General features: G+C 33.9%; 1 protein-coding gene across 1 annotated transcript in view; it reads left to right on the forward strand.

The window, feature by feature from the left end:
• LOC145296803 (nuclear receptor subfamily 2 group E member 1-like) overlaps positions 1-27,853 on the forward strand; it is a 274,715-nt gene that overhangs the window by 203,678 nt on the left and 43,184 nt on the right. The window contains exon 4 of the mRNA XM_080142878.1: positions 2,649-3,019. Coding sequence (XP_079999004.1) covers positions 2,649-3,019 — 371 coding nt within the window. The remainder of the gene's footprint in view (positions 1-2,648; positions 3,020-27,853) is intronic.

Raw genomic sequence — 27,853 nt, forward strand, 5'->3', positions numbered from 1 at the left:
TACAATGGGGAAAGAGGTGGCTAGTTACTTTTAATGCATCTAAAAACCAAGCTTCTATCTTTACATCATCAATGCTCTAATCCCCATCTGACATCAATTGAAATGAATGGCTCTCGTCTCGGGGAGGCTTCATGTTTTGGCAAACTTCTGGGATTGACCTTTACTCCTGATCTGAAATGGAACATATACATCAAATCAGTTGCCAAAGTCGCTGGGAAAATAGTGGGATCCTTCTTTCGATCCAGTAGATATCTCACTGTTGATGCAATTATCTACCTATATAAGAGCCAGGTACGCCCAAGAATGGAGTATTGTTGCCACAACTTGGCATGAGCTGCTAAAAAGGATTACCGAATTTCCATTACTAACGATTACTATATTGTCCAATTAACTATTGTACTCTCTTTAACCCTTACCCTCGAGCCGCCTTTGGGCCTTGATAAGTGGAGATGCCTATGTAAAAAAATAATCAAAGGCAAGGTGTACCTTTATTTATATTTTATTAAACATTAGCTTAATGTGATTACACTATTAAAATAATGTTTCGGTCTAATTGGTTATCACAATATTCAAACAGACTCTCATCAGGCGACAGATAAAGTTTTTATCTTTCTTTCAAAAAGTCATATTCTCAAATGAAGACGAGAAAAACGAATCATACAAAATACTGAAGCAGAGAAAGTCACGTGTTTAAACTATGACGAAAATAAAGTGGAAAGAAAAAGGAGGAGAAAAGTGGCTTTGTAGACGTCACCCAATTTTTTTTTCAGATATAAAAGTCAAACACATACCGACAAAATAATTGAAGCCAATTGTGGCAATTAATCATTTTAATTGTGCGGTTTAATATATTATTTATATTTTTATGTATTTATTTTTCCATCTGGTAAGACAGCGTTAGATCTTTTATCTAATGTACAAAAGGCTATATAGATGTTCGTCTGTTTGCCTTTGTGTCTCCATATTTCCAAACTCTATCTTTTCCGAAACAAAAAGTCGCAGAGCGACGCTAGGAGACTTTAATGGATGGATTTTATGAACCTTTTTTATGAGTCTTTATACACTTAAAATAGTTTTTAATGGGTCAAAAAGGAGTCAAAATTGAAAATAAAAATCGTTTTAATTTTCTGAATCCATCTTCATTTATTTTTAATTTTTAATTTTTAATCAGTTCATATGCGTGTCACATTGGTGCAGTGGTTACGTTACCAGCTTTGAACGCCCCTTTCTCCGCAAGTACAATATAATCACTTACACGATCACATCCTAAATTAATTAACCGATTATTATGAATGCCGAAATATATATTCTCGGTAACATAATGAATAACATGAGCATATTATTTATTTTGTAAATTTTAACATTTAGGAAATGCATATATTTTCATAGATTCAGGTACATGTACATGTTGTATATTATATATCGATAACTAATTAGCCAATCAATTTGGATTTTGGTACACGACTACTAGACGTAATAGTAGGTAATGTGGTCTATATTGAGTTTAAGAGGGTAAAAATGGTGTAGAGACCTTTTGTGAAAATTCAGATACCACGATATTTGTGAAATTCGAACAATGGGTATTAAACATCACATTTTCAATTTATTTAGGTTATTTTAAAGGAAGAATGGGGGTGCATAATCTGAACTTCCCATATAAATAGTGAAACATTTAAGATATGCATTGAATTTGATCAATAGTATTTAGATACTAAATAAGCAATTTCGTTTTAAGAACGTTTAAATTTCTTTAGCACGTTCGTTGAGCGGAAAATATGTGTTGTTGGACTCTATTGTCTAGTCTCAATGTCGTTCTACTCACGTAAGCAACATTGCACCTTCATCTAAGTGATAAATTAAAAATAAATGAATATTATAGCGTTGATGAGTAAAATGTTTTTTTCGAGAGGACCCGAATATGTGCTTAGTAGAAAACACAACACGCACGTGCAACCAACGAACGTAAATTGGACATTTAATCATCCTATTTGCTTCATTTGGAAAAAAAGTATTTTTCTTGGCTTAAAGTAGCCATTATTGGATAATTTATTCCGAATAGTAATTTTTTCGTTCAATTTTAAACATGGAAAAAGGGCTCTATGCGTTAGTATTTAAATTAAGTTTAACTTTTGTTTGCTAAAATGTACCTTATACATTCCGAAATTATCCAAAGAAAAAATCACACTTGAAATAGTATTCTATTCAATGTGAATTCTGGTTGATTTAACAAAGATACTATTTTGATTTTAAAGTTAATGCCAAGCAACAGTGAGTGGGCAAAACTAGCTAGTAAAAATAAACGATTAGTTCCTGTTTGTTTTTTTTAATCTTAATGGGGTAATGTATCTATACTTATTTTGTTCAAAGCGAATTATTTTTGGCTTAAAACATAATCTCTGATATTTTACCAATAAAAACAATACATAAATACATTAACTGTAGTTATTTATTCTCTAATGCAAATGCAAAAGTAGCGTAATTTTTTTCCACGAAATTTCAAATATTTTTCTTTGTATAAGGTATACCGCGGTTGAAACTAGGTAAAATTGGAAATTGACACACCTAAATAGTGCAATGATATCACGCATAAGCCGCGTATAAACTAATGAAATTTTTTTTTTTAATGTTTCTTTTTAAATAACTTTCAGCTGTGCAACATGAGCGAGGACCCCGAAAACCGAAGCCGAAACCTTCCGACCAGCCGGAAAGTACGAAACCAATTCCGATCGGAGAACAACCAATTGATTTCAGTTTTGCCAATTTCCCGGCACCAACATCTTCTTTGAGTACAGTGCATTACCAACACGGTCCAATGAGCAGGCTATATCTTTTGGACCGTGATCCCGCTGCGGGACTCGTCGTTGATTGGCTGCAGCACATTACGCCGTCAGCATTTTCCAGTCCTCCGATTCGAATCAACAAAGAAGTCATTCAAGAAGTCACGGCGCGAGTGCTTTTCGCTGTCGTCAACTGGGTGAAACAGATTCCGGCCTTTTCCGTACTCTCTTCAGCCGACCAAGTAAGCCATTTTATTTTCATCGCATTGTTCGTGGTAAACGATTTGCGTCATATTATTTCTATTGAACTAGCAAGGCTACCTGACATTGCACGGAGCAAAGGTGTAGCATAACTTCTATCCTCCTCTCTTTTCTCCTTCTACGATTTCCTCATCCCCTCCTCCTTCCTTCTGTCTTGTTTGCTCGGCTTATTCTTCTTTTTGGAGATACACACATTCATAACTTGAGTCGGCGTAAGGGAAATAACTCTGCGAACCAAATCAGTTACTTCCCTATACATGATAATATTAAGAATCGTTTTAACTTTTTGGTAACATTAAATTATATAAATAGCCATTCGATCCCAAAAAGAATGAAACTTTTTCTAAATTCAAAATATTTTCTCCAGGTTATGCCGATTTGAAAAAATACCAAATTTATTTGGCTTTGAATAGTTTTCAATTTTTAGCGAGATATGCGTACAAACGTTTCCAATTTATTATAGATTCTGCTTTGCATGGCAAGAAATAATTAGTTGTAAAAAAGAAAATTGATGTACAAGGTTGGTAGTACGCTTCATCTTTGTACTTGGTCAGTGAAATAGACATCTTTCTAGACTGAAGCAATACCTTGTCCCAACGCAATATGTCTCTTTTTAGCGAGGTGGACTGTCTCCACATTTATAATTGATCTTGTGCCTAACTTGTCTTCATGAGGAGGCAAATGAATATCAGCTAGAGGATCATTTTGGGTTTGCGTTGCTCGTACCAATCGAGGACACGTCCTTGGCAATCAGTTCGACAGTCTGGGCTCTTTTTGAAGTTTGGCGACCTTGATTCTGCCGGACTACATTATACTTCTAGAAAGTCCACCTTTACAGGCTTTATTCCTCTCTTTGAAAAGGTGTTATTTTCTGTCTAATCGCCTATCGGATAATACTGACTGCACTACACAGGCATTTGTCGTGGGCAAGAGAGTACAAGGCTCGTGTGCAGTGGGTTTTTAATCCCCATTTAGTGACCTTAGATCACATTTTCCCGCGATGAGAGGGACAGAGAGGTAAATATTAACACTAATGATTTTTTTTTTTATTATAGTTTTGATTTTCATGTAAAACAACAGTTTATCACAAAGAAATTGATGTACAAGTTATATCATCGATAGAACAATATATAAAAGTAGTAGAGAATAATCAAGCTTAATTATATATATATATATATGTATGTGTGTATGTATGCATATATGTATATTATATGTACATATGCATGCATATCTGTGCATATATATACATGTATATCTATGTATATGAACATATATCTTTATATATATTTATATATATATATATATATATAACTACTTCATTTACTCACATAAAATTAATATACGAAAGTATAGATTTATGCGTAAACTTTAAGTATTTACTTCAAAAGTGCTCAATACGTAGGTAGAGCTAGTTATTAATTTATAAAATATATATGGCGCCATATATATTTTATAAATTACTATATATATATATATATATATATATATATATAAACATCTGTTCTTATTATTATTTCGTAGCGATATGAGCAGTTTTGAAACGATGTTGTTTTTTCTTTTGGCTTCCTAATGTTTTGCATTATGTTTTGCATTCATAGTCCCCTTTTTTATTTCTATTTTGTTTTTTTTTAATATTTTTACATACATAAAAGTTATCCACGGACACGTGTTGCTGGCTACCAGCCGTCGTTAGCATGCCTAGACTTCATTTAGCAAGGATAGAACTAATAACTGCACAATTTATAGCCTAACATTTTACCACTGAGCCACGCATTGTCAGATTGTATGCATGATTTATATTGCTTTTAAATATATTTTATTGTTATTATTTTATTAGCAATATGAGCATATATATATATATATATATATATATATATATATATATATATTTGTGACCATCTTTTGCTATATATATATATATATATATATATATATATATATATATATATATATATATATATATATATATATAGAGAGAGAGAGAGAGAGAGAGAGAGAGAGAGAGAGAGAGTAAAAGATGGTCACAAATCCCGCTCGAAACAGGAGCACTACACACTTGAAACCACCGGTCTAACACGTAAATTCTCGTCTCTTCGCCATAACACCAAAATGAAGAAAAAGAAAAATAAATTCACGAACCGGACTTTCGACCCTGATGAGGCTATGTATTAGCGTATTATAGGACTTACAAAAAAAAAAAAAAAAGCAATAAACAATGATTTGTTCGACACTTCAAAGTTTTCAAAAAATTTCTCATATATATATGTATATATCTGTGTATATATGTATGTAGACATCTGTATATTTATATGTGTATTGTATACATATCGATATGTCTGTATATATGTATGTATATATGTGTATATCTGTATATAAATATATAATATAGATAAATAGAATGTATATCTGAGTATATATATGTGTGTGTATATATACATGCCTGTATACACATATATATGTGTATATATGTGTATATCTGTGTATATATAAATATATATATATATATAAGTATTGAAGTCTTCAAAGTCATTTTTCCTATAAACATAAACACAGAAGATAGAAGATCGATAGAACGCGATACGTAGTGACGAGTGAAGAGATTCCGACGACGACTATATAAAAATATATTTAAGTCTATACTTTTTTCAATCTATCAAACCAATAAAAAAGTTTGATAGATGTTAATTAACTAATTAAATAAAGAGTCCGTACTAGATTCCATGCAGATTTCAGAGTCAATGAGAAAGATTCCAGAGCTCGGGAAGTATATCTGAAGAAAGTCGGAGGTTACATTTGCAGAAACGTAGTGTGAATAACATGCTAAGATAAGAGCAATAGCCGGGAAAAAAAAATTAACTTTTATTAAAACTTACGTATATGTGTTACCTCTTTTCATTGGTTTCTATAGCGGACAAATATTTTAATATATATATATATATATATATATATATATATATATATATATATATATGCAAGGTGCTCCCCCCCCAAAAAAAACGGGACCCAAATCTAATTAGGCTCCGTTTCTTAGTGTTTTGTCCGAATGAAATGAAACTTTGGTCATAACTAGTTTATTATATTAAAATAAATCACATCAAAACACAAGGGTCTTTGGCCTTTTTTTCTCCGTTCTACAGCATATGTTCTAGATGGCCTCCATTTAGCTTTTTATTTTTTTTGGTCACCCTGTATATATATATATATATATATATATATATATATATATATATATATTTGTAGTATACATATATATATAAATCTACATATATATATGTATATATATGTATATGTATTTATATATGTGTATATGCATGTATATATGTGTGTGTATGTATATATATATATATATATATATATATTTAGTAAGTTATAAAATGTATATGGCGATTAAGCTTAATCGCCATATATATTTTATGATTTACTAACTAGCTCTATCAACGTTTTGAGCACTTTTGAAGTAAATACTTAAAGTTTACGCATAAATTTATACTTTCGTATATTAATTATTTTATATGAGTAAATGAAGTAGTTATATATATATATATATATATATATATATATATATATATATATATATATGTGTGTGTGTGTGTGTGTGTGTGTGTATCTTTGTGTTGGGGTGATTTCTCGGAATCTGCATCGAGCATTGGGAAAATCGGAACGTTTACAGGTATCATAATCTGAAAAAATTGTGCCTATTTTTCCGATGCCAAATCAGATTCCTTTAATTATCTTTTTTTAATTTGATTTTGTTTAAAATAAAATATTCCATAGTTGGTTGTTTTAATAAAATAATAATTTTGATTTTGATTTTAAAATATCAGTAAATGTTAAATTTATTAACTATCCCCCGGCAAGTGTACTTTATGTTTGCGAAAATATATGCACATTAAACATGTTTTATTTTTGTTTTGTTTTTACAGTAATCGGGACAAAAATAACTTCTTTATACTTAAATATTTGGAGATTTATGAAGAATCGGAAACAGAAATTTAGTAGAGAATCAGGAAAAATATTGGAATCGTCCTATTACTAATATACAAGAATATATTAATAGACTGTTTACGTATGAGGTCCTTGCAACGAGATTTTCTGAAATCTACAAAGATGATTTGTTTATAGTGGTGAAAACACTTTTTACTCCCACTGCTAACCTTAGTCGGTGCAAATGATTACTACAAGACAGAATATAGTAAACCTCAAGTTTTTTATCAGAGTTTTTCTTCTCCTAAATAATGCATACCTCGACGAACACTGGGGGTACATCTCTCAGTGGTTTTAGATGCCCCCCCCCAGATACTAACCTTGAAATTTCTACGTCCTGGTTCAATAGATGTACAAACAAATGTTTGTCGGTTATAAATCATAAAATACCTCACATGGCAAAAATAAGAAAAACAACCTTGTGGAATAAAAAAAAAACATGTCAACTATAGTTGTTACAATTTTAATATTGCAGATAGTCTAACTTCCTTTATAAGAAAATGTGTTTCTTTGATAAAGAAAACAATTGAGTGAATTTGAAAGGTATTAAATTAAACACGTGGACATATTCAATGGAGAACAACGGAAATTTCAAATGCTTTCATTTCTAAACTTTATTTGATACTGGAACAATTCATTTTAAAATGTGATTTTTGACATGACATCAGACGTTCGGACGATCCCATTATTTTTAATTGGGTCCCAACTTGTCAATTTGAATAGACCTGGAGATCGGGGTCTAATTCTTGGTCGGGTCATTCCAAAAACTTTTAAAATGTTACTTTTTTTAAAATTCAATTTTCACCCCAAACAAGGCCGATGGCTACTTTGAAGTAGGGGGCTACTATCGAGGATATAAGTTGCAGTAAGTTGGGTATTATGAAGGGAAATGTGCAGCAAGATGTTTGTTTACATTATATTTGAACTCCTGCATGTCAGTACAGTTAGAAAAGCAGAATCCCGAAAGGGAGGTCTAAAATCTAGCAGGTCTGGAGAAGAAAATATTGGAGTAGAAGGCTCTCCTACACCTAGGGATCCCTACTTCGTAGGGGTTGGATTTAACTTCTTGTCGGGTCCGTCGAGGGTATTTACGTCGAGCGGTCACAAGTGCTTGCAGTTCCTCAGAGAATTCACCATTAAAATACTTGTAGAACAGGTAGAGGTGCAACATTTCGTCGATGGGACAGAGGTTGAAACTTAGATGACAGCTCAGAACTCTCTTTTGAACCCTGTTCAGGAGTGAGAGACTAGAAGCAGATGCACCAGCCTAGATGTGACAACAGTGCTTCATACATAGGCAAATGGTGGTCTTATAGAAGTACAGGATACTTTCAAGCGTAAGTAACTTTCTAGCACGATAGAGAGATCCTACCGTCTTCGCAACAGCCTTGCCTATGCTCTTAACGTCCCTTCTTGCTAAAAACTGAACAGTATAAGGGGAGGATCAAGAGTTAGTGGAACAATGGTAGGAATGGAGCGGCATCCTGCCCTACACCTCGGCGTAACAGCTAAGTTTAGTTACTGTGTACGCGATACCAAATCAATTATGTGTAATTGTCTTCATCCAAAGTCAAAAAGAAAATAAAAGATTTGTTTGAAAAAAAAAAAAAAGTGAAATATATATATAAAAAAAAGTCTTTTCATGAAGAGTAAATCATATTAAAAACAAAGACATTTATGAGCGAAATAATGATGGGAGGATCGAAAGAAACACCGGATAAAAGACACGAGCGAAAAAGACTTCCATAATTGGTGATGATAGATTAGCGTGGATGAAAGGGAAAAGATAATTTCGGAATTGCGACCGAAGATGCAAGGAAGTGCCTTAGATAGTTCGATCAAGCGGTTGCGGAAACACAAAGGGAAACAGATCATAAAGGTAAAAAACGACGGTGGAAACGTCATCGGAAAACAAATTGATGTATCCTTCCAAAGGAAAACGCGGGAATAAAATAAAAGTAAATATTATCACCCGCCCCCATATATATATATATATATATATACATATATATATATATATATATATATATATATATATATATATATATATATATATATAGTGTGTGTGTGTGTGTGTATGTTGTAGGTTGGTGTGTTAGAGAGATAGTACAACCAAAATGGATGTTATCAAGATACGTCCAGTTAATCTGCACGTTTAGTATGACACTTCGCCGGGATGAGCCTGATATGTAGAAGTGGAGACCATCTAAAAACATGTGTCAGACTATCAAACGAACATGAAAAAAATGTCAAGGGTGTAAGTTCCATATAGAAACGTTGATTTGATTCGAATAAAATAGAATACGCATCAAGTGCGCTTGAAATCCAAATCACAGCGTAATATTAGGAAAATAAACAAATATTTTACTTGTTTGAAATTTATAACATAAATATATTTCGGAGCTAAACTTCATCCTCGGTATGTTGTTTTCTTTCTTTTTTCCTTTTCCTTTTTTTGCTACGCACTATTCCAACATTTCAAAATGCTGAGACACAACGCGCGGCTCTTTACAAACAGAATTTTCTTTCTCCAACTTTATAACATGGCAAGAAAGAAGAAAAGAAAGAAAAAGAAAAAAAAGGAATACTGAGGATGGAGTTTAGCTCCGAAATATATTCATGTTATAAATTTCAAACAACTAAAATATTTGTTTATTTTCCTAATGTTACGTTGTGATTTAACTGTCAAGCGCACTTGATGCGTATTTTAAAATTATAGACAAAAATATTTATAATTGTATTGAACACAACAATTCACTCCATCTAAGTATAATAGAAAAAAAGAAACAAAAAACATGAAATAGATTACAGCTCACAGCTTAGAAAGCGGGACAATCCGATAAAAGCGATTTTCATCTTAAAAGAAACAGAGCAGCAGAATGTTATTTGATACTTCGGCAAGAAAGACAGACTATTTGAACTTAACTTTGACAGAGCAATAACATGATATCTGAAAATCTTACCTGGCAGAGCGACAAAATAAAAAAAAAAACGTTTAAATTTAAGAGCGACAGAAAGCTATTTAAACTTTAAACTAGTTCTTTCCAACCTTTTTGCTGGAACGGAACTCCATGGAAATATTCCAATGGTTTATGAAAACCCCTATGCAGAAATTTAGTTGTCTTATGCAAAAAAGCAGCCTATAATAATTAAAATGAAATAGAAAATACTTTTATAATTTTTAGTGCAATTCTTTTGGCGTTCATTTTATAATAAGAATATATAAAAGTAAACCTAATAGTGGCAAGACAAATTAATTTTTCAAATGTAGCGAATTTAATTTTATAAAATTTACTATATTTAAACAATAATTTTTTAAAAGAATATGCATATAATAATAAAATATATTTTCAAAATTGAATTTAATATTCTGTTTATTTGTTTCTTATTCTAATTTAGAAATTGCGGAATCCTGAACTGTACTGGTAAAACCCTGGTTGAAAAGCATTGCTTTAGACTAAAGAAAGGCAAAAATGCTATTTAAGTTGAAAGCAATCAATGCCATTTCAAACGTAAGCCTGGCAGGCGAAAGAATGTTATTTAAACCTAAGCGTGGCAGATTATAAAATCCTACTTCAAACTTAAGCGTAACAAATGGGGAAAAAATAGACAGACCAACGGACGAACTGTTATCTATTATATAAATTTCACTTGTCTGTTTAACTGTATGTATGTATGTTTGTATGTCTGCCTAAAACTTTCGACACAGGCGACGGATTTTCACGAGATTGGTATTGCTTTGAAACTCGTCCCTTCGGACGGCAAATATCGAAAAATTGGCTAAAAACATCAATTCTTTCATCCTTAACTGGGCACTTTTCTATAGGGAGGGGTCGATTTTTTCGCCGATATTTTCGAAAGTCATCCTCTCTTTTCGATTGACTAGCCTTAATTTAAACTTTCGCCACTTCCGGTTTGGCGATGGGCGTAACAGCAAAGACGTTACGCTTTTTTCACGTTCTTTACGTCCTTCGCGGTACAGGTTCGAGCCTGCCTGCCTATTACCACTTTTTTTTTGCTCAACACACACCTCCAAATACCCGGGCAACGCCGGGCACCCAGGCTAGTATTTTATAAGGGTGACGTGCAGACGTATCTAATGATACTAGTTATTTCGTCTCATCAGTTCTCCATCATTGGTTTGATTTGACAGGTGCGTTTAGTTAGCGCTGTACGTGTTAGTTCATCAAAATTAAGCATATTAGGGCGACCGACCTGTCCTCTTCTATAAATGTGGAGACTAATTTAATGAAAAACTAAAAAGAATAATAGTTGAAAAAACATACATGATGAATAGACAGAGGGCCTATATTTAAAGGTTGATCAATTGTATTTAACACAGCAATTCACTCTGTCCAAGTAAAACAGGAAAAAAAAAAAAAGAATAATGATAAAACATGAAACAAAATAGTATGAAATAGATTACAGCTCACAACTTAGAAAATGATCCTCACTTAGTTATTGGCAGCTTGATCACCGGAATTTACCGTAGAAGAAACAAGAGTTCTTGGGGAAAAATGGTTGAAGTAAAGAAACTAAAAAATAAAAACAAAGAAACAATAGACGATACACTAGAATTATTTTTGGCCAAAGATACACTTCTCAATCTTATTTCCAAATCGAAAAAAAACAAAAAAAAAACACTTATTCGTCGTATTTTTCGTATTCTTTAATCAATGACATACGACGTTTTTGCTGACAATTAGGCGTCATTTAATCGAGAGGTGCTAGCGAACTGGCCGGAAGCAAGACAAACAATCGACAAACGATTACCTATTGCTCTTTTGAGTATTCATTCATTTTTATTTGTTAACTTTGACGTCTACTTTTGTCTTGTTTCCCGATCGATTTGTAAATCTTTTGACCATCGCTTGCCTCCTTCGTCTTTTCTTTTGTTGTTCCTATTAGAGCGTGCGTGCGTGCGTGCGTACGTGCGTGGGTGTGTGTGTGCTCTGTTTTTCAATCATTGTGAGTGTGCGAAACTATTGGGATAATTATACACAATGGTGAACCACGTACAAAACCAGCAATACACAACTAAAGAGATGATAAGAATTAACATCAAGGCACTTATATAGTTTATTATAAAAAACTATGACACACAGACGCGCGTGCGCACGTCCACTCGCGCGCGCACCCCCATATATAAGAGAGAGAGAGAGAGAGAGAGAGAGAGAGAGAGAGAGAGAGAGAGAGAGAGAAATTTTTGCACGATTCCAACTCCAACGTCCAAGATTTTATTTCACCTTAGCAATATTTTTTTTTCAATAGCAAAAACTTCGGTATATTTTAGGTTAAGTTTCGTTAATGAGGGAACAACTGAAATTTATATGTCAGGAATGAATCATTTCTCCATGGACTCATCAGAAAAGTCAGAAAGATTTCAAAGAGAAATATGCGTAGTGATATAAGATAAAATCCAGAAAGAACCAAAGCAAATCACATAGAGTACTTTTCGAGCGTTGGGAGTCTTCTCTTTTTTAATTGCTATCCACTATTATACACCATCTTCTCGTATGAACAAGAGCCTATACACACACACACACACACACACACACACACACATATATATATATATATATATATATATATATATATATATATATATATATGTAATTTAGTTTTGTGCAAAATGGGTGGAAAATAGGTAGAATTGTTTAGGACTATATTTATAAAACTAAATTACCAACGCACATTACCAACCTAGCAAGTGTATTCCGAAATGCGCAATAATATTCTAAGCAGTTTAGGAGTATATATATATATATATATATATATATATATATATATATATATATATATATATTCCCCTTCCATTTATGCTGATGAGGAGACGATATCTAGAAATATTTCACTTATTTCTCAATGATGGGATTTTGCTGCTCTTGTCCGGGGGTATTTACGTCGAAAAGGTACAAGCGCTTGTAGTTTGTTAGAGTATTCAACATTAAAATACTTGTAGAACGGGCAGAGGGTTGCGACATTTCGTCGATGAAAAAGAGATTTAAGCTTAGATGACAGTTTAGGACCTATCAGGTTGGCGACTTTCTTTTGAAGCCTGTCCAGGAGCGAGAGACTAGTAGCAGATACACCAACCCAAATGTGATAACAGTACTCCATACATGGTCGAATGGTGACCTTGTAGGGGTACAGGATACTTTCAGGCATAAGTAGCTTTCTAGCACAGTCGGGAGAGCCCACCTTCTTCGCATCGGCCTTGACAACGCTCTCAATGTATCTGTTCTAGTTCATGTTCTGGTTTCACGCTATAAAATTGAGAAAAGGATTAATCAAATCTATTATCAGTTTGAAGCTCCTCCAGTACAGACGATGGATGCCGGTAGTGTAAATCTCCCAGTTTAATCCATAATCTAATATATAAACGACTATATATCTGTTTGTCTGTCTGTCTCCATATTTTCAAACTCTTTCTCCTCCGGAACTGAAAGTCGCAGAGCGGTGCTAGGGGCCTCAAATGATTGGATTTTTTTTCGGACCGTTATTTTATGGGTCTTTAGCTGGTTTAAATAGTTTTTAAGGGGTCAAAAATGGATAAAAATGGAAAAAATCATTATATATTATGTACATTCATCTTTGTTTATTTTTAATTTTTAATCACTTCAGTCACGTGGTAACAATCACCAGCTTTGAATGCCACAGTTTCGGTTTCGATTCTAGATGATGGCACCTAAATACATTTTTTTTTAACTTTTGAAATCACGACTCTATAATAATATATACGAAATCTGGACAAATTAAGATATCATATTTAAGCGTATTTTACGACCGGGCAAAGCCGGGCGCCACCCCGCTAGTTTTATATATTTTACTATTTAAATAATGATGTATAACTTTGTATTACATATTACAATTTTCATTTCAGCCATTATATAACATTTTAAATAACACCGTAAGGCGGGGCACGTACCGTAACCAGGGTCCGGAAAAACATCATATTCCAAATCGTAAGCTGAAAAAAAAACGTATCCTAGGGCTAACGTATCCCGGGGTTCTGCTGTATATATTAGAGAGCGAAAGAAACTAATGTAGATGATTAGCCTTTAATATATGGAAATAAAAAAACTGACTCTATGAAGTGTACAATTTCTGGAAAATATCAAGATGGTCATAGTCACAGTACGGAACTTCGTATCCAAAACGACATTATTATTTCAAAAATAAAATCTTCATCGGGTGTTCTCTTAGCTTAATATTTCCTCAACCGCGGAACGTTCGCATGCATTGTAACTATAGATCTCACTAAACATGTCACTTTGCACATGTGGACACACATCCTCTTGTCCGAATGGTTCGCAGAACTTTTCTTTTCCTAACTTTAGAAGGAAATTCCAAGCCATTAAAAGGAATAACGAAAGTAAAAAGAAACTGAACACAGCATAGAATTTCGACTCGAAAAAGCAATTATGTTTCCAAGAAGAGAAATCACATTTAAGGCGATCAAATGTATATATTAGTCTCCCATCATAGGCTTGTAGTTTTCGTGCATTGCAGTTATGCGCATCCTCTAAACATATTTATATATGTATAAACGATAGGCGTTCTAAAAGTAATGCCTCCCATTTTTTAATCCGCCCGAATGAATCAGAGAGGATTACACATTTGTTATATAGCGGTCATCAATACATGTTTACATTGAATAGGGATTCATATTAGATGATATCGAATTGGTGCAAAAATAATGTCGTTTTTTGACGTTGTTGAACATAAAAAAAACACATTATTTTTGCACCAACCTAATAGAATGTTTGAGAGAATAAGTCATACCTTTCTTATTATATATGGCCGGCGTCTTTTTCTCGGTGTCGATCACAGCGGTTGTGTGTGAAATGGAATATACATATACGACGGTTTAGACATAACATGAAACATACTGGAATCTTGATAAGTGATTCCGAGGGACCACACCAAAACCATTTATATTTTTTCTATGTAAATTTATTTCAGTTGTCTCAGGTTTCCTGAGGATTCTGCATTATGTTTACATCTTTTTCTTTCAGCTTCCGCTTCTAGACAGGCACTCTCACGTTCGACTCGTTTTCCGAAAACACCAAGACTGGCTAAAACTTCTCATTAATCTGTCAGTTCCAGTGACGTAGCCGATTAAAGGACACGTCTCCCTAACGTGACCTCTGTTCCTCTCTGGCTATAATTTTTACTTCGTTTCATAATGGTAGATGGTTTCTCCTTTTCCTCCCAGATATTGTCAGCTATACCTGAGTTTTTGTCAGAAACATTCCCGAGTTCGACAGGACACACATGAAGAAGGTCGGAGGTTACATCGACCGAACGTTGTGAAAATAACACTCAGAATGAAAACAGTAGTCCTATGAATCCAAATAATATGTTTATATTAGGCTGAGAAGAAAGTTCTTGCGGAATTTTTAATTTTGATTTCAAATGATGTATTTTCAAATAAGATTTCGTTATAATACCTTTACTTTATATATTATTTTAAAAGTCGTTTCTCGCTCTATCTAATCATTTAAATTACAATCGTTTCAAAGCAATTATGTCTTTTTTTTAAAATGTTGAATACAAAATGAGGAAAAAAGCAAATTCGCACAATTTTTATATTTCAACTCAAGCTAGGCCGAAAAGCTGCTGAAACAACTCGCGATATCAATTAAGCTGGTCCAGGAACCACTACTGAAAGCACAGCACAACGGTGGTTTAAGAAATTTTGTGGCGGCGAAAAGAGTCTTGTGGTGAGCGTAGTGGTGGGCCACCGAATGTTGACAACGATAAATTAAGAGACTTAGTCGAAGCCAATCAATGCACAACTGTTCGAAAACTTGCTTTTAAATTAGACGTAACGTATGCGACGATTTCAAAACCACTTGAGAGAGATTGGAAAGACACAAAACTTGATAAATTGGCGCCTCACGAATTGAACGACAATCAAAAGAAACAACGTTATGAAATGTCACCTTTCCTTGTTTAATGCAATAAGAACCATCCGGTTCTCAACCGGGTTGTAAGTTGCGATCAAAAGTAGGTTCTTTACGAAAACCGACCACGCTCAGCTCAGTGGTTAGACGTCGAAGAAGTTCCACGACATTTTCCGAATCCACAGTTCCGCCAAAAGAATGTCATGCTGATTGTTTAATGGTCTGTAATGGACGGTCTCGTCCATTACAGATTTTTTTTTTTTTAATGCAAGCAAAACAATTATTGCGGGTATATACTGTTAACAAATGGATGAAATACGCCAGAAACTTCGATAACAACATACAGGATTAGTCAACAGAAAAGTACCAATTCCCCTCCATGACAGTGCCCGACCCACGTTGCTAAACAGACCCTACAAAAAAATGAACGAATTGGGTTACGAAACTCTGCCTTATCCACCATACTCTCCAGATTTCTCACCTACAGACTACCATTTTTTCAAGCATCTCGATAACTTTCTATGTAACAAATGCTTCAAACCTAATCGACATCAACAACGTCCTCAGCGACTTCATCCCCACCAGAACGTAACTTACGTTAATGACATCAGTACATTTGTTTTGTGTTGGCAAAAGTGTGTTGATTCTGATGCTGCTTATTTCGATCAATAAATTTTTGTTTGAGCCAACATATGGTTGTCTGAATTTAAAAGTTACAAATCTCAAGAACCTTCTTGTCATCTTGATATACACATTAAAAATCAACCCAACAGATAAGTTTTTCCCATGTAGCGAGTTGGATAAATGAGGTCATACATTTAGCTTTGAAATTTTGATTAATTTGAATCAACGGCTGTGGAGTGATCATTGCTCGATCAATTATTTCGTAGGAGTGCTCCTCACGCGAAGACAACTTTATTTGTTAAGAAACCAATGTACGAATATATTTTTAGCACCAAGAATCGGAAAATTAATCCAGTTTTAATGAAGAAATAACCACGTCTTATGAAGCATAACACACCGACGCTTTCACACACACACACACACACACACACACACACACACACACACGCACACGCACACGCACACGCAAGCATGCACGCATGCAAGCGCGCACGCATGCAAGCACGCACGCACGCATGCAAGCGCGCACGCACGCAAGCACGTGCCTATGTGTGTGTGTGTGTGTGTGTGTGTGTGTGTGTGTGTGTGTGTGTGTGCATGATAGACCCGTCCGTCGATTTCGACATGTGAATTCTGCCGCAACACCTAAATTGCTCGGACATCCACACAAACTAATTGTTTATAGTTGTGAAGGTTTTGTACAGAGCCAACCACACTTTTTGTTACAACTGCTAATCTCTGTCGGTGCAATGGCTGCCGCAAACCAGAGCAGATAATAGACCTCAGATTTTACATCAGTCTTCCTCCTCCTGGATGCCTATCTTAAAAAAAACTGGGGGTGCATCTTTCCCAGAAAATTAGCGCACCTTTAGATACCAACCTAAATATTTCTATGTCACCGGCACATACAGCGCCTAGTCTTCCAAAATAGTCACCCATCTAGTACTAGTCAGGCTCATCGTTGCTTAACTTCGGTGATTTTGCGAAAACAAAAGTTTAGTCCGTAACCTTAGATTACGAACTAAACTAGGAACAAAACCATCACATTCGCAACATCTTTAGATGTAGAAGTTCCTACTTTTCCCTCTAGATATTTAATGCTCCAACCACCACCAGCCACCACCGGGGGGGGGGGGGAATCTACGCTTTCTACAATGTGGTTTCGTCTATCGTAACTGGATCATAAACACGTAGACATATGATAAGCTTTCCCGTTTCCGATTCAGAAATAATAACGGCTCCCTTCCAAACTCCGTCCATTCTGATTAACTGTGCACTGAAAATTTTCAAATTCCGGAGTTAGGTTCCACTAAATAAACGAAAACTGCTTAAAATTAAAATATGGCGTCATTAACAGACATGTTTTAAAGGCTTTTTATTTTTCATTAAATATACGTCTTTTTATTTTTCATTAGATTTATTGTACATGTTAATAATCAACACTTTTCTTAACGTGCTGTTTTTTCATATCGTATTTACAAGTTTACAGTCGTATTTTTATTGTGCGTGCGTGCGGCGTGTGTCCGTGCGTGCGTGTGTGCGTACGCTAGGTTACAAGTCTTCTTATTTTACATTAAATACATCTTTGATGTTATTAATAAAAATTTTGTTTATGCACTTATATTATCGTGCTTTTTTTAGAATCGTATTTAAAAGTTATTACAGTCGTCTTTGTGTTTATGTGTGTGCGGTGCGTGTGTGTGTGAACAATACGAATCAATCTAATACTTGCGTTAACCAGACTGAGCCACAGCAAAGCGTGGCCGGATACAGCTAGTAAAAAATAAAAATAGATAATCCATATCGTTTTAAAATTGCATCATTTTGGTTTCAATTTCTATTTTAAATACTAATCACGTTTTATAAAATTGTAAGTACGTATTCAAAATATTTTATGCTTTAGAAATAAATATAAGTTTTCAATCTTAATATTATAACATTAGTAGTTTAACGGAATTTATATCTCGCCTGGATTAACGAGCAATTATTTTGCATGTAAAGGTTTTATTTTTATCAGCGTCTCTATGTATTTTATTATCTTTTAATTAAAAAGTACACAACACTTAAATTAAAGAGACCGGCAGAGCACGAGTAAAACAATCCCTTTAGTGCGTCCGCTCTCTTCGGGCCTGGAAATTTGATTGGGGCTGGGGTAGGTAACGCTAGCTCTTACTTTAATCGTTGATCTGGAATGAATTAAATACAAAATTTGTAAACCATATATATTTTTTGTAAACGATTTTTATTTTTCATTTGTCCTAATTAGAAGGGAAGGCACACTTGGACACATAATATAGCCGGTGGCTCCTCGCGGTCGTGGAGAGAAGATCACACACATACACGCACTCATAATGGTAACCAAATAAAATAATATAAAAGACAGCTATTTATATACAAAAGAAAGAACAGGGGAAACGGTGTAGCCGCAGTGTATGTCTAAAAACTTGTGTGATGATAAGCACGAATGATTTGCGTTATTAGCACCAGCAAACTCGGCTCGGGGCAAGCGAACAACGTTTAATTCGGCTCAAGTGTCGTTAAATTGATAAAAATGGCGACCGAAGGTTGAATGAAAAATACACAAAGAGAGGAGAAAAATAATATAATTTCTGTTTGGAGGAAAATAAAAACACAAACGATACAAAGAGCACGAGGCTAAGAGAAATGCCAAATTCTTCCCAAATAACTTCTTTTTTTTTTCGCCATCTTGCTTTTTTAGGCTCTTTAGTTTTTCCACCATTTTGTTTTTTAGGGGAACACTTTATTTTTTCTTCTAATATATATATATATATTATATTTTTGACACTTTTTTTGTCTTTCTGGTTAATGTGAAACAGTGAGGAATACTTTCTTACTTAATTCTTATTGAATTTTTTTTTGTGTTTTTAATTCTCTTCGTGCTCTTGTGTCTTATGTTATCACTGATTGTGCGGTTTCAGTGAAAATAATTACATAAGGTTTAGAGTCTTGAAGTTTTTTTCGTATCGTTTTATTATCGTTGTGGACCCCCAAATACACACAAAAATGTGACCAAAAACAGGGGTGCTGACAAACATGACACGGGGTGGTTTCTTTTTTATTGTATATTTTTGTCACAACTAAAAGAGGGCATTCTGATTACGGATGCTACCGGACGAAGGTTGGGGGGGCGGATAAAAAGGTAGAGGTAGTAAAGGAAGTTGAAAGAGACAGAAAGATAGGCAAAAAATAGAGCTATAGAGGAAGAGAGAGACGAATAGAGAGGCAAAAGAAAGGAGTGCGAAACGGATAGAGCGGTAGGTAATGAGAGACCATGGGTACGGGAAGAAGAAAATACAGCAATACAGACGCGAATAGAGAGAGAGAAAGAAAGAGAGAGAGAGGGAGAGAAAGGGGGGATGAAAAGGAAAGTAAGGTAGAAGAAAAGTAGATAGAGAGTAAGATGGATAAAAGAGAAAGAGAGAAAGGGAAGCAAATATAGAAAATTAGATGTGGAAGAAGAGATACATAATGGGATCGGTAGATCGATGAAGAGTGAGTAAGAGAGGTAAAGAAATAGGAAGAGGAAGAAAGGAAAAGCAAGGAGAGAGAGAAAGAGAGAGAGGGGGATAAAAAACGAGAAAATAGGACAGCGTGCAGAAATAAAGATACGAATAAAGCAGAAAGAGTGACAGATAGAGCACGATAGAGAGGATAGAGAGGTGGAGCCAGAGGAAAATTAGATAAGCTGAAAGAGAAGGGTGGAGGAATAGAGAAAAAAGAGATAGGTGCAAAGATTAAAAAAGAAATGAAAAGAAGGAAGAAGAGTGATAGAAAACGACAGACGTAAGAGGAAGGGAGAAGTGAGGTGGGAGAGACATATAGAGGTCGTGAGAGATAGAGAGGTAGAGGTGGAAATAGGGAAAATACAACAAGGAAGACGGGGGACATATAGAAAAGTAGAGATCCAAAGATATAAAGGAAAAGGGAGAGATAGATGGAGAATAGACAGGTATAAGAAGAAAAAAGAATAAAACGAAATGAAAATAGAGGGGAAAGTGAGCGATGACAGACAAGTGGATAATACAGCAAAATTCAATAAAAAAATTGGTCAAACGTTTTAGTAAAATCTCGTTCGAAATCCAGCTTCTTTATGCCCAACAGTTGGTACGATGACATTAAGTAGCTACATTTCGAACGAAATCACAGCTGAAATATGAATGCACATGTGTAGCCAATGATGTTATATTGTATTATATAAAAAAAAACTTTGCACGTGTAGGTGTGTGTGTGAGTTCGTTCCCCGTAGACTCCGAAACGGCTGGGCCGATTTAAAAAATGTACTCTATGTATATGGCAATGTTCTTAGATAGGTTTTGTATCGGAATGTCTTCGAAAATTATCATTCTTTTGAACATTAATTCAAGCCATTATCACCGCACATGAAGAATATATGTGCATATAAAATCAACAGTAGGTTCTTTGCCATGACAGGGGCGCATCTTAAATGCATATTTCTGTTTAGAGCACAATTGAATTATGATACTTGACATTTGCAATTTAAACTTAAATTCAAGCCAGTATATATAAAAAAATAGTTTTATAAAATCAACAGTAGGTTCTGTAAAGTGCAATGGAAATTACAATGTATTGTGGACTGCGAGGAGGCATGTGAAAGTTCCTCTTGGTGCACCGCGTTTGATCCTCAACTAGAGCAGGAATTAATCGATTTAATTGAAAAATGGGAGATTTTACCGATTTCGATTACAATAGAATATGGGGGGGGTAAATATTTGTTAGTCTTCATTGAACCCAGGGCCAGGGACAAAATTTTAAAAATTAATATTTGTTAGAAATAACAACTGTGAAAAGCTGAAATTTTGACAACTGGTAGTCGTTATCATCCATAATAACATACTAAAATTTGAATCATTTGCAAAGGGTAGAAAAAGAATTATAACAATTATTTATTTATTCTCAAAATAGGAACGTCCAAAAGTAAGGGACAAAATTGAGAAAAACAAGGTAAACAGTATGCTATATTCAAATTTTTGGATTTTCTCTAAAGAATAGGTATTGATTAGTCATTTGTAAACGTTGCATCAGCCGGCACCTGTGGTGAAACGCCAAAAACGTGATTACTTTGTGAGACAAGCTATTGTGAAGCTACACAAGGAAACGCACACCATTAGAGAGATTTCAGAGAAAGTGAAACGTTCCAAGAGTGTTGTAGGTAGGGTTGTTACAACCTACAATGATACTGGCAAAATAGTTCGTACTTTTTAACCGGCAGACCCCGCAAAACTTCGGCAAGAAAAGATCGAATAATGCAGCGTATGTCATTAAAGGGTTGATTTCAGTCTTGCACAGAAATTAAAAGGGTTATGAATAGTACCTCTTGTGTAGTCTTTTTGTAGACGACTGCAAGAAATAGGGCTTTTTAATCGAACCCCGGGGAAGAAACCACTTGTTACTTAGAAGAATAGGAAGAAGAGATTAGAGTTCGCAAACAGGTCTGTAATTTGGACATATGAAAATTGGGCAAAATTAATTTTCAGTGATGAAAGCAAGTTTTATTTATTTGGAAATGATGGAAAAAACAATGTAAAGAGACGTATTGGTGAAAGATTAAGTGCAAAGGGTACTAAGAAAACTGTCAAGTTTGGGGGTGGAAACGTCATGGTATTTGGAATGTTTTCTAGCCAAGGTTTTCTACAATGTTTTCTAGCATCTTATCCAGTTACAAACTCGTGTAAACGCGCGGATCTATAAAAACATTGTTTAAGATCATGTTGCCAATCATACAGAATTCAGGTTTCGATAGGGCTACCTTTATGCAAGATAATGCCCCATGTCACAAGGCAAAGGTGGTAATGAGTTACCTTAGCGAGCAAGATTTCGAAATTTATGGATTGGCCACCGCAAACTCCTGACTTAAATCCAATAGAACAACTTTGGAAGACCTTAGGAGTGAAAGTTATGGAAAGAAATCTCACTAACATGGAAGATTTGTGGGTGAAGCTTCAAGTAAAATGGTCTAAAATTAGTATCGAGAATTATCAAGAACTGATTCGTTCTTGTAGTCGAAGATATGCAGCTGTCATTGAGAGCAAGGGCTCATTTACTAAATATTGATTGTACATGTATTTTTATTGTTTTTTTTTTTTGCTGTTTACATTGTTTTTCTCAATTTTGTCCCTTACTTTTGGACGTTCCTATTTTGAAGATAAATAAATAATTGTTACAATTCTTTCTATATGCTTTGCAAATGATTCAAATGTCAGTATGTTATTATGGATGATAACGACTACCAGTTGTCAAAATTTCAGCTTTTCACAGTTGTTATTTCTAACAAATATTAATTTTTAAAAATTTGTCCCTAAGTATTGGACGCTACTGTATATATATATATATATATATATATATATATATATATATATACAGTTGTGCCCGATATTATTCATACCCCCCTTGAAAATTGAGTTTATTAGGTGTAACTTTTGTAAGAATTTATTGTTTACGTCCATTTTGATACATATTCTTAATAAACCTCTTCTGATCATTTTCGTCATTTTAAAATCTCGGGATACTTGTAATAAAAGAAATATACAGCTATTTATAAAATCTGCAATGTTCAAAAATAATCATACCCCCTTATTTTTTCAGTATTAATCGAGTTTCTGACTGTTTGTTTTCTGTTTGATTCTTATTTTGAATGCTTTTATACAACCTTTGATTAATTTCATTTCGTTTTTTGCATTTTTCAGAAATTAAAATGATATCAACTGAAAACCAATAAAAGAATAAAAATTATTAGAATGGGGAAGAAAAAAGAGCTTAGTAATGATCTTAGGACTAAAATTGTGAATTCACATAAGGATGGTTTAGGTTACAAGTCAATTTTCAAGAAATTTGAGGTCCCTACAGCAACAGTACAGAGCATCATCAAAAAATTCCAGAGCCACCACACAACAAACAACTTGATTGGTAGAGGAAGAAAAAGGAAACTGTCTGCTAGAGCCACCAGGAATATTGTAAGAAGTGTTAATGCAAATCCAACCACCACTAATAAGGACATTTTAGAAAATCTGGAGTCTTCTGGCATAAAAATATCAAGGCAAACATTGCAAAGGACTCTGCATGAAAATGGTCTGAAAGGAAGAAGACCAAGAAGGACTCCATTGCACACCGGAAAACACCTTGCAGCACGTCTAAAGTTTGCTAGGACCCATGTGAATTCTCCAGAGTCCGTTTTCTCAAGTATTTTGTGGACTGACGAAACAAAAATTGAATTGTTTGGCCATATGGATGCTTCTTACGTTTGAAGGAAGAAAGGAGAAGCTTACAACCCAAAGAACACCATACCCACGGTGAAACATGGTGGTGGTAGCCTAATGTTTTGGGGCTCCTTTTCGGCTAGTGGTCCAGGTAGTTTGGTCAAGATAGATGGAACCATGAAGAAGGAGCAATATTTGGAGATACTCAAGAAAAATATTAGACAGGATGCGGAGAAGCTCCATTTAGGACCAAACTGGGTCCTTCAACAGGATAATGATCCAAAACATACTGCCAAAATAGTCAAGAAATGGTTTGAGGATAATCAAATTAATGTTTTGAAATGGCCTAGCCAGAGTCCCGACCTGAACCCTATCGAAAACCTCTGGCACATATTGAAAACTGAGGTTAAAAAGCGGAAACCTAGAAATTTGAGGGATTTGGAGAACTACTGCATTGAAGAATGGTCAAAAATCAGTGTTGATGCTTGTAAAAACCTTGTTGATAAATATCCCAAACGGTTACAGGCAGTTATTAAGAATAAAGGGCATGCTATTGACTATTAGTAAGAGAGGTATGAATAATTTTGAACTAGTGCCATTATTGTTTTTCTTTGTATAATGTTTCAAACTTGCATAATTTATTTATTTGTTGAGTTTAAATTAAATGCTTATGCTTGATCTATTGTTTGAAATCCCTTTAATATTGTCTACCTTCTGGTTTGAGCAATATTCTTATAGAAATCTCAAAGATCCGAGGGGTATGAATAATATCGGGCACAAGTGTATATATATATATATATATATATATATATATATATATATACGTGTGTGTGTGTGTGTAATTATTTACTTTAATAATTATTAAATACCTACAGACACTAGTATTTCATCCTTTCGGAAATCATAAGTTCAGGGTGTCACGATTATCACCAGTCGATGGATTCCAACCCGACGACAGAAGCCATCCCTGGCTTCATTAGCAAGGACTTAATCTATTCGGAAACCATAAACTGCGAGTAATGCTGTTGAATTTAAATGCTTTTTTGACGTCTGCCAGAGTAATCTAATCATTGTATAAGAGCAAAATTGACCGATTTTAATTCAATTGAAAATGGTCAACGATAAGAAACGAGTTTTTTTAAAGGGCTGACATAATAATTATTAAATACCTAGTGTTTAATCTTTTCGGGAATCATCAATGCAGGATATATATATACACACAGAGTCGCATATATATATATATATATATATATATATATATATATATATATATATATACATATATATACATATATATATATATATATATATATATATATATATATATATATAAGAACAAATAGTTAATAAAGCATGTTAAAAACACTTTGAAAAAGAGTTAAAAACATATTTAATATTAAAAAAAGAAGCGCAAAATAAGTGGATAGTCCTTAATCCGCGGAGTTTCAAAGAAATACTTTCCTTCTCATCAAAGGGTAGGATTTAGCAAAATGCGGGATCGGATTTTGCTTGCAAAAGTATTTGATGAAACTACAAGTAAGTCAAAGATCTTACTTGATAACAAATAGTGAAGGAGAGGGAATATGGCGAAGAAAAAGGTGATTTCACGTGAATGGGTAGTCTGGTGAAGGGTAAAATATCCAATAACGGTAAAATATAAGGGTAAAATATCCATCTTGGATTATTTTGGTAAACTTAACCGTAATACTTATTTCATTATATATATATATATATATATATATATATATATATATATATATATATAATGTCCTTATTTTATTCTAGCTGGAAATGGGGCACCCTACCAGAAAAGACATTCACTCGCTATATCATACATTCCCATCAAGTAATGTGTTTTAAAATTCTAATTGTCACTTTAAGTGCAATTGTTAGTAAAAAATCTTGCACTTTGTTCACCGGGTCTATTTGTCAGGTAGTTGTTGAAAGGTAGTTGTTCCTACAATTACTAAAATAATGGAGATCTTCCTATGATTCCAGTTTCTTTTCATGCCGTACATAAGGTATTATATTTCGTAATTTTTCCCCTAATCAGCTGTTTAATCCGGCATCATTGGGGGTCACTAACTTCTACCAAGGTTGCTTCTTTCTCTTTCTTGTCTCATATTTTCCTTTTTTTTTGTTTTGTTTTAATTTTCTTATTTTGCTTTTTGCTGAAGATGGGGCATTTTGCCGATTCACCTACTATTCAGTCACCCCAACTGAGATATCTTTTTTTAAGATTCTAACCGTTCATGTGAGTGCATAGTGAAACCAGAAACATAATCTTGTTATTCGGAACAATTTCGACGATATTATAAGCGATGAATACCTGACAAATATATATGTTTGGGCGGATGTTTGAGAAATTGCCCCCCCCTCCTCAACTCTAAATTATCCTTTTTTACGTTAATCTCATCGATTACAAGTTTAACTTTCAGATTAAAAAAAAAAAAAATTGAAACTGAAAAACACTCGTATAGCCAAAACCACTATCAATAATTGCTCACACTCTTTATCTATGCCTAAACCTAAACATAGATTCCATGAACAAAGTTTCTTTCTTAGAACTGCCTGTGGAACTCTCTTCCGTTAGCTTGTTTTTCAGCTGACTATAATCTGATTGTCTTCAAGTCCAACGTAAACAAATTCTTGATGAAGCCTAAGTAATCCAATTTACAAAATCCCCACTACTTAGGCTTACTATGTTATAATCACATTGACTAATGTATACCCATTAACCCTTATCCTCGGGTGGCCCTCGGGCCTTGATCAGTGATGATTCCTGTGTAAAAAAAAAAAACTTTTATCGTTGAGAATTACTTTTCATTCATAAAATGTTACTAAATTGAACACATACTTTGTGACCATTACCGAGAAAAATATTGCGACTCTCTCGCTTGTTCGGTGAATATTGCTGTCTTAAAAGAGGTTACAAATAGTATTTTCTTAACCCATCCTCCTCCTCCCTCTCTCTCTCTCTCACTCTCTCTTTCTCTCATCTATCTTAGCTATTTACTTCAATCACATCGTCTCGTTTGACAGAATCCCAACTATAAAGATTGTGAAAATATTTTTTTTAAAGAATTTGGTAAAATATTGAAATGAGCTCTTCAAGAATTGGCCTTTTGCAAAAATTTACGGAGAACAATGTATTATTTATGTATTATGCACAGACAAAACTTCTTGTAGCAAGCAACAAGTTGTGTTCTTGTGGACCTGCTATTCGATGTTCAACTTTCTCAAAATGGTAAGGTCTGTTGAAGACGCTGTAAATGTAAATACAGAGTATGCGGAAAACAATATTCAAAATTTCGCTATATCTTTATATCTTTATATCTTTGTATACAGGAGAAATTATCCCATCTAAGCATTTTTTTCTTTTGTTGAATTCTTTAAATACTTCAGTTTTCTTTAATAAATTATTGCTTGCCCTTCGTAACAATTATTTGTTGTGAATTTAAACAAAAACACCCTATCTCCCGGAATATAAATGTCATATTAGCAATGTTCTATTTTAGCGTCGGAAAAAAAAACTTCTGGCTATAGTTATTAAAAATAACGTTGTATTAAAGCCAAATTAATTCAAACTGAACAGAAATATTAGTTATATCAAATGTTTAAAGTTAGACCCGTTGAATTGTCAGATGTTTTAACTCATAACCCCCAAAACGCATTTTTATATACTATTAAACTTAGTATTCAATTTTTTGTTTAAATTGAATATTTTGGGAAACTTTTTTCCGACGCTAAATTAGGACATTGATATTTATTTTCAGCATACTCGAAAACCTGTAAAAGTCTTCATCGAGTTAGAAGGAAAGTAAAAATTTACCCTAACCTTTTTTAGACGTAAATACTCACCAGTCACGTGAGAAAGATGACTACAAAATGGGTGTTCAATTTAGTAGAACATTATTAGAATTGAAAACTGAAGATAAAAGTCATCAAAAATATTTTTTTAAAAAAATAATCTGCAAGTAAAGTTTGTAATCGATAAGATTACTGTGAAAAAAGAAAAAAAAAGCGTAAATTGTGGAATTTAGAAGTTGGGGAGGGGGAGATC

The sequence above is a fragment of the Euprymna scolopes genome, chromosome 17 (assembly GCF_053919585.1).
Source record: "Euprymna scolopes isolate OS-2025 chromosome 17, ASM5391958v1, whole genome shotgun sequence".
Lineage (NCBI taxonomy): Eukaryota > Metazoa > Mollusca > Cephalopoda > Sepiida > Sepiolidae > Euprymna > Euprymna scolopes.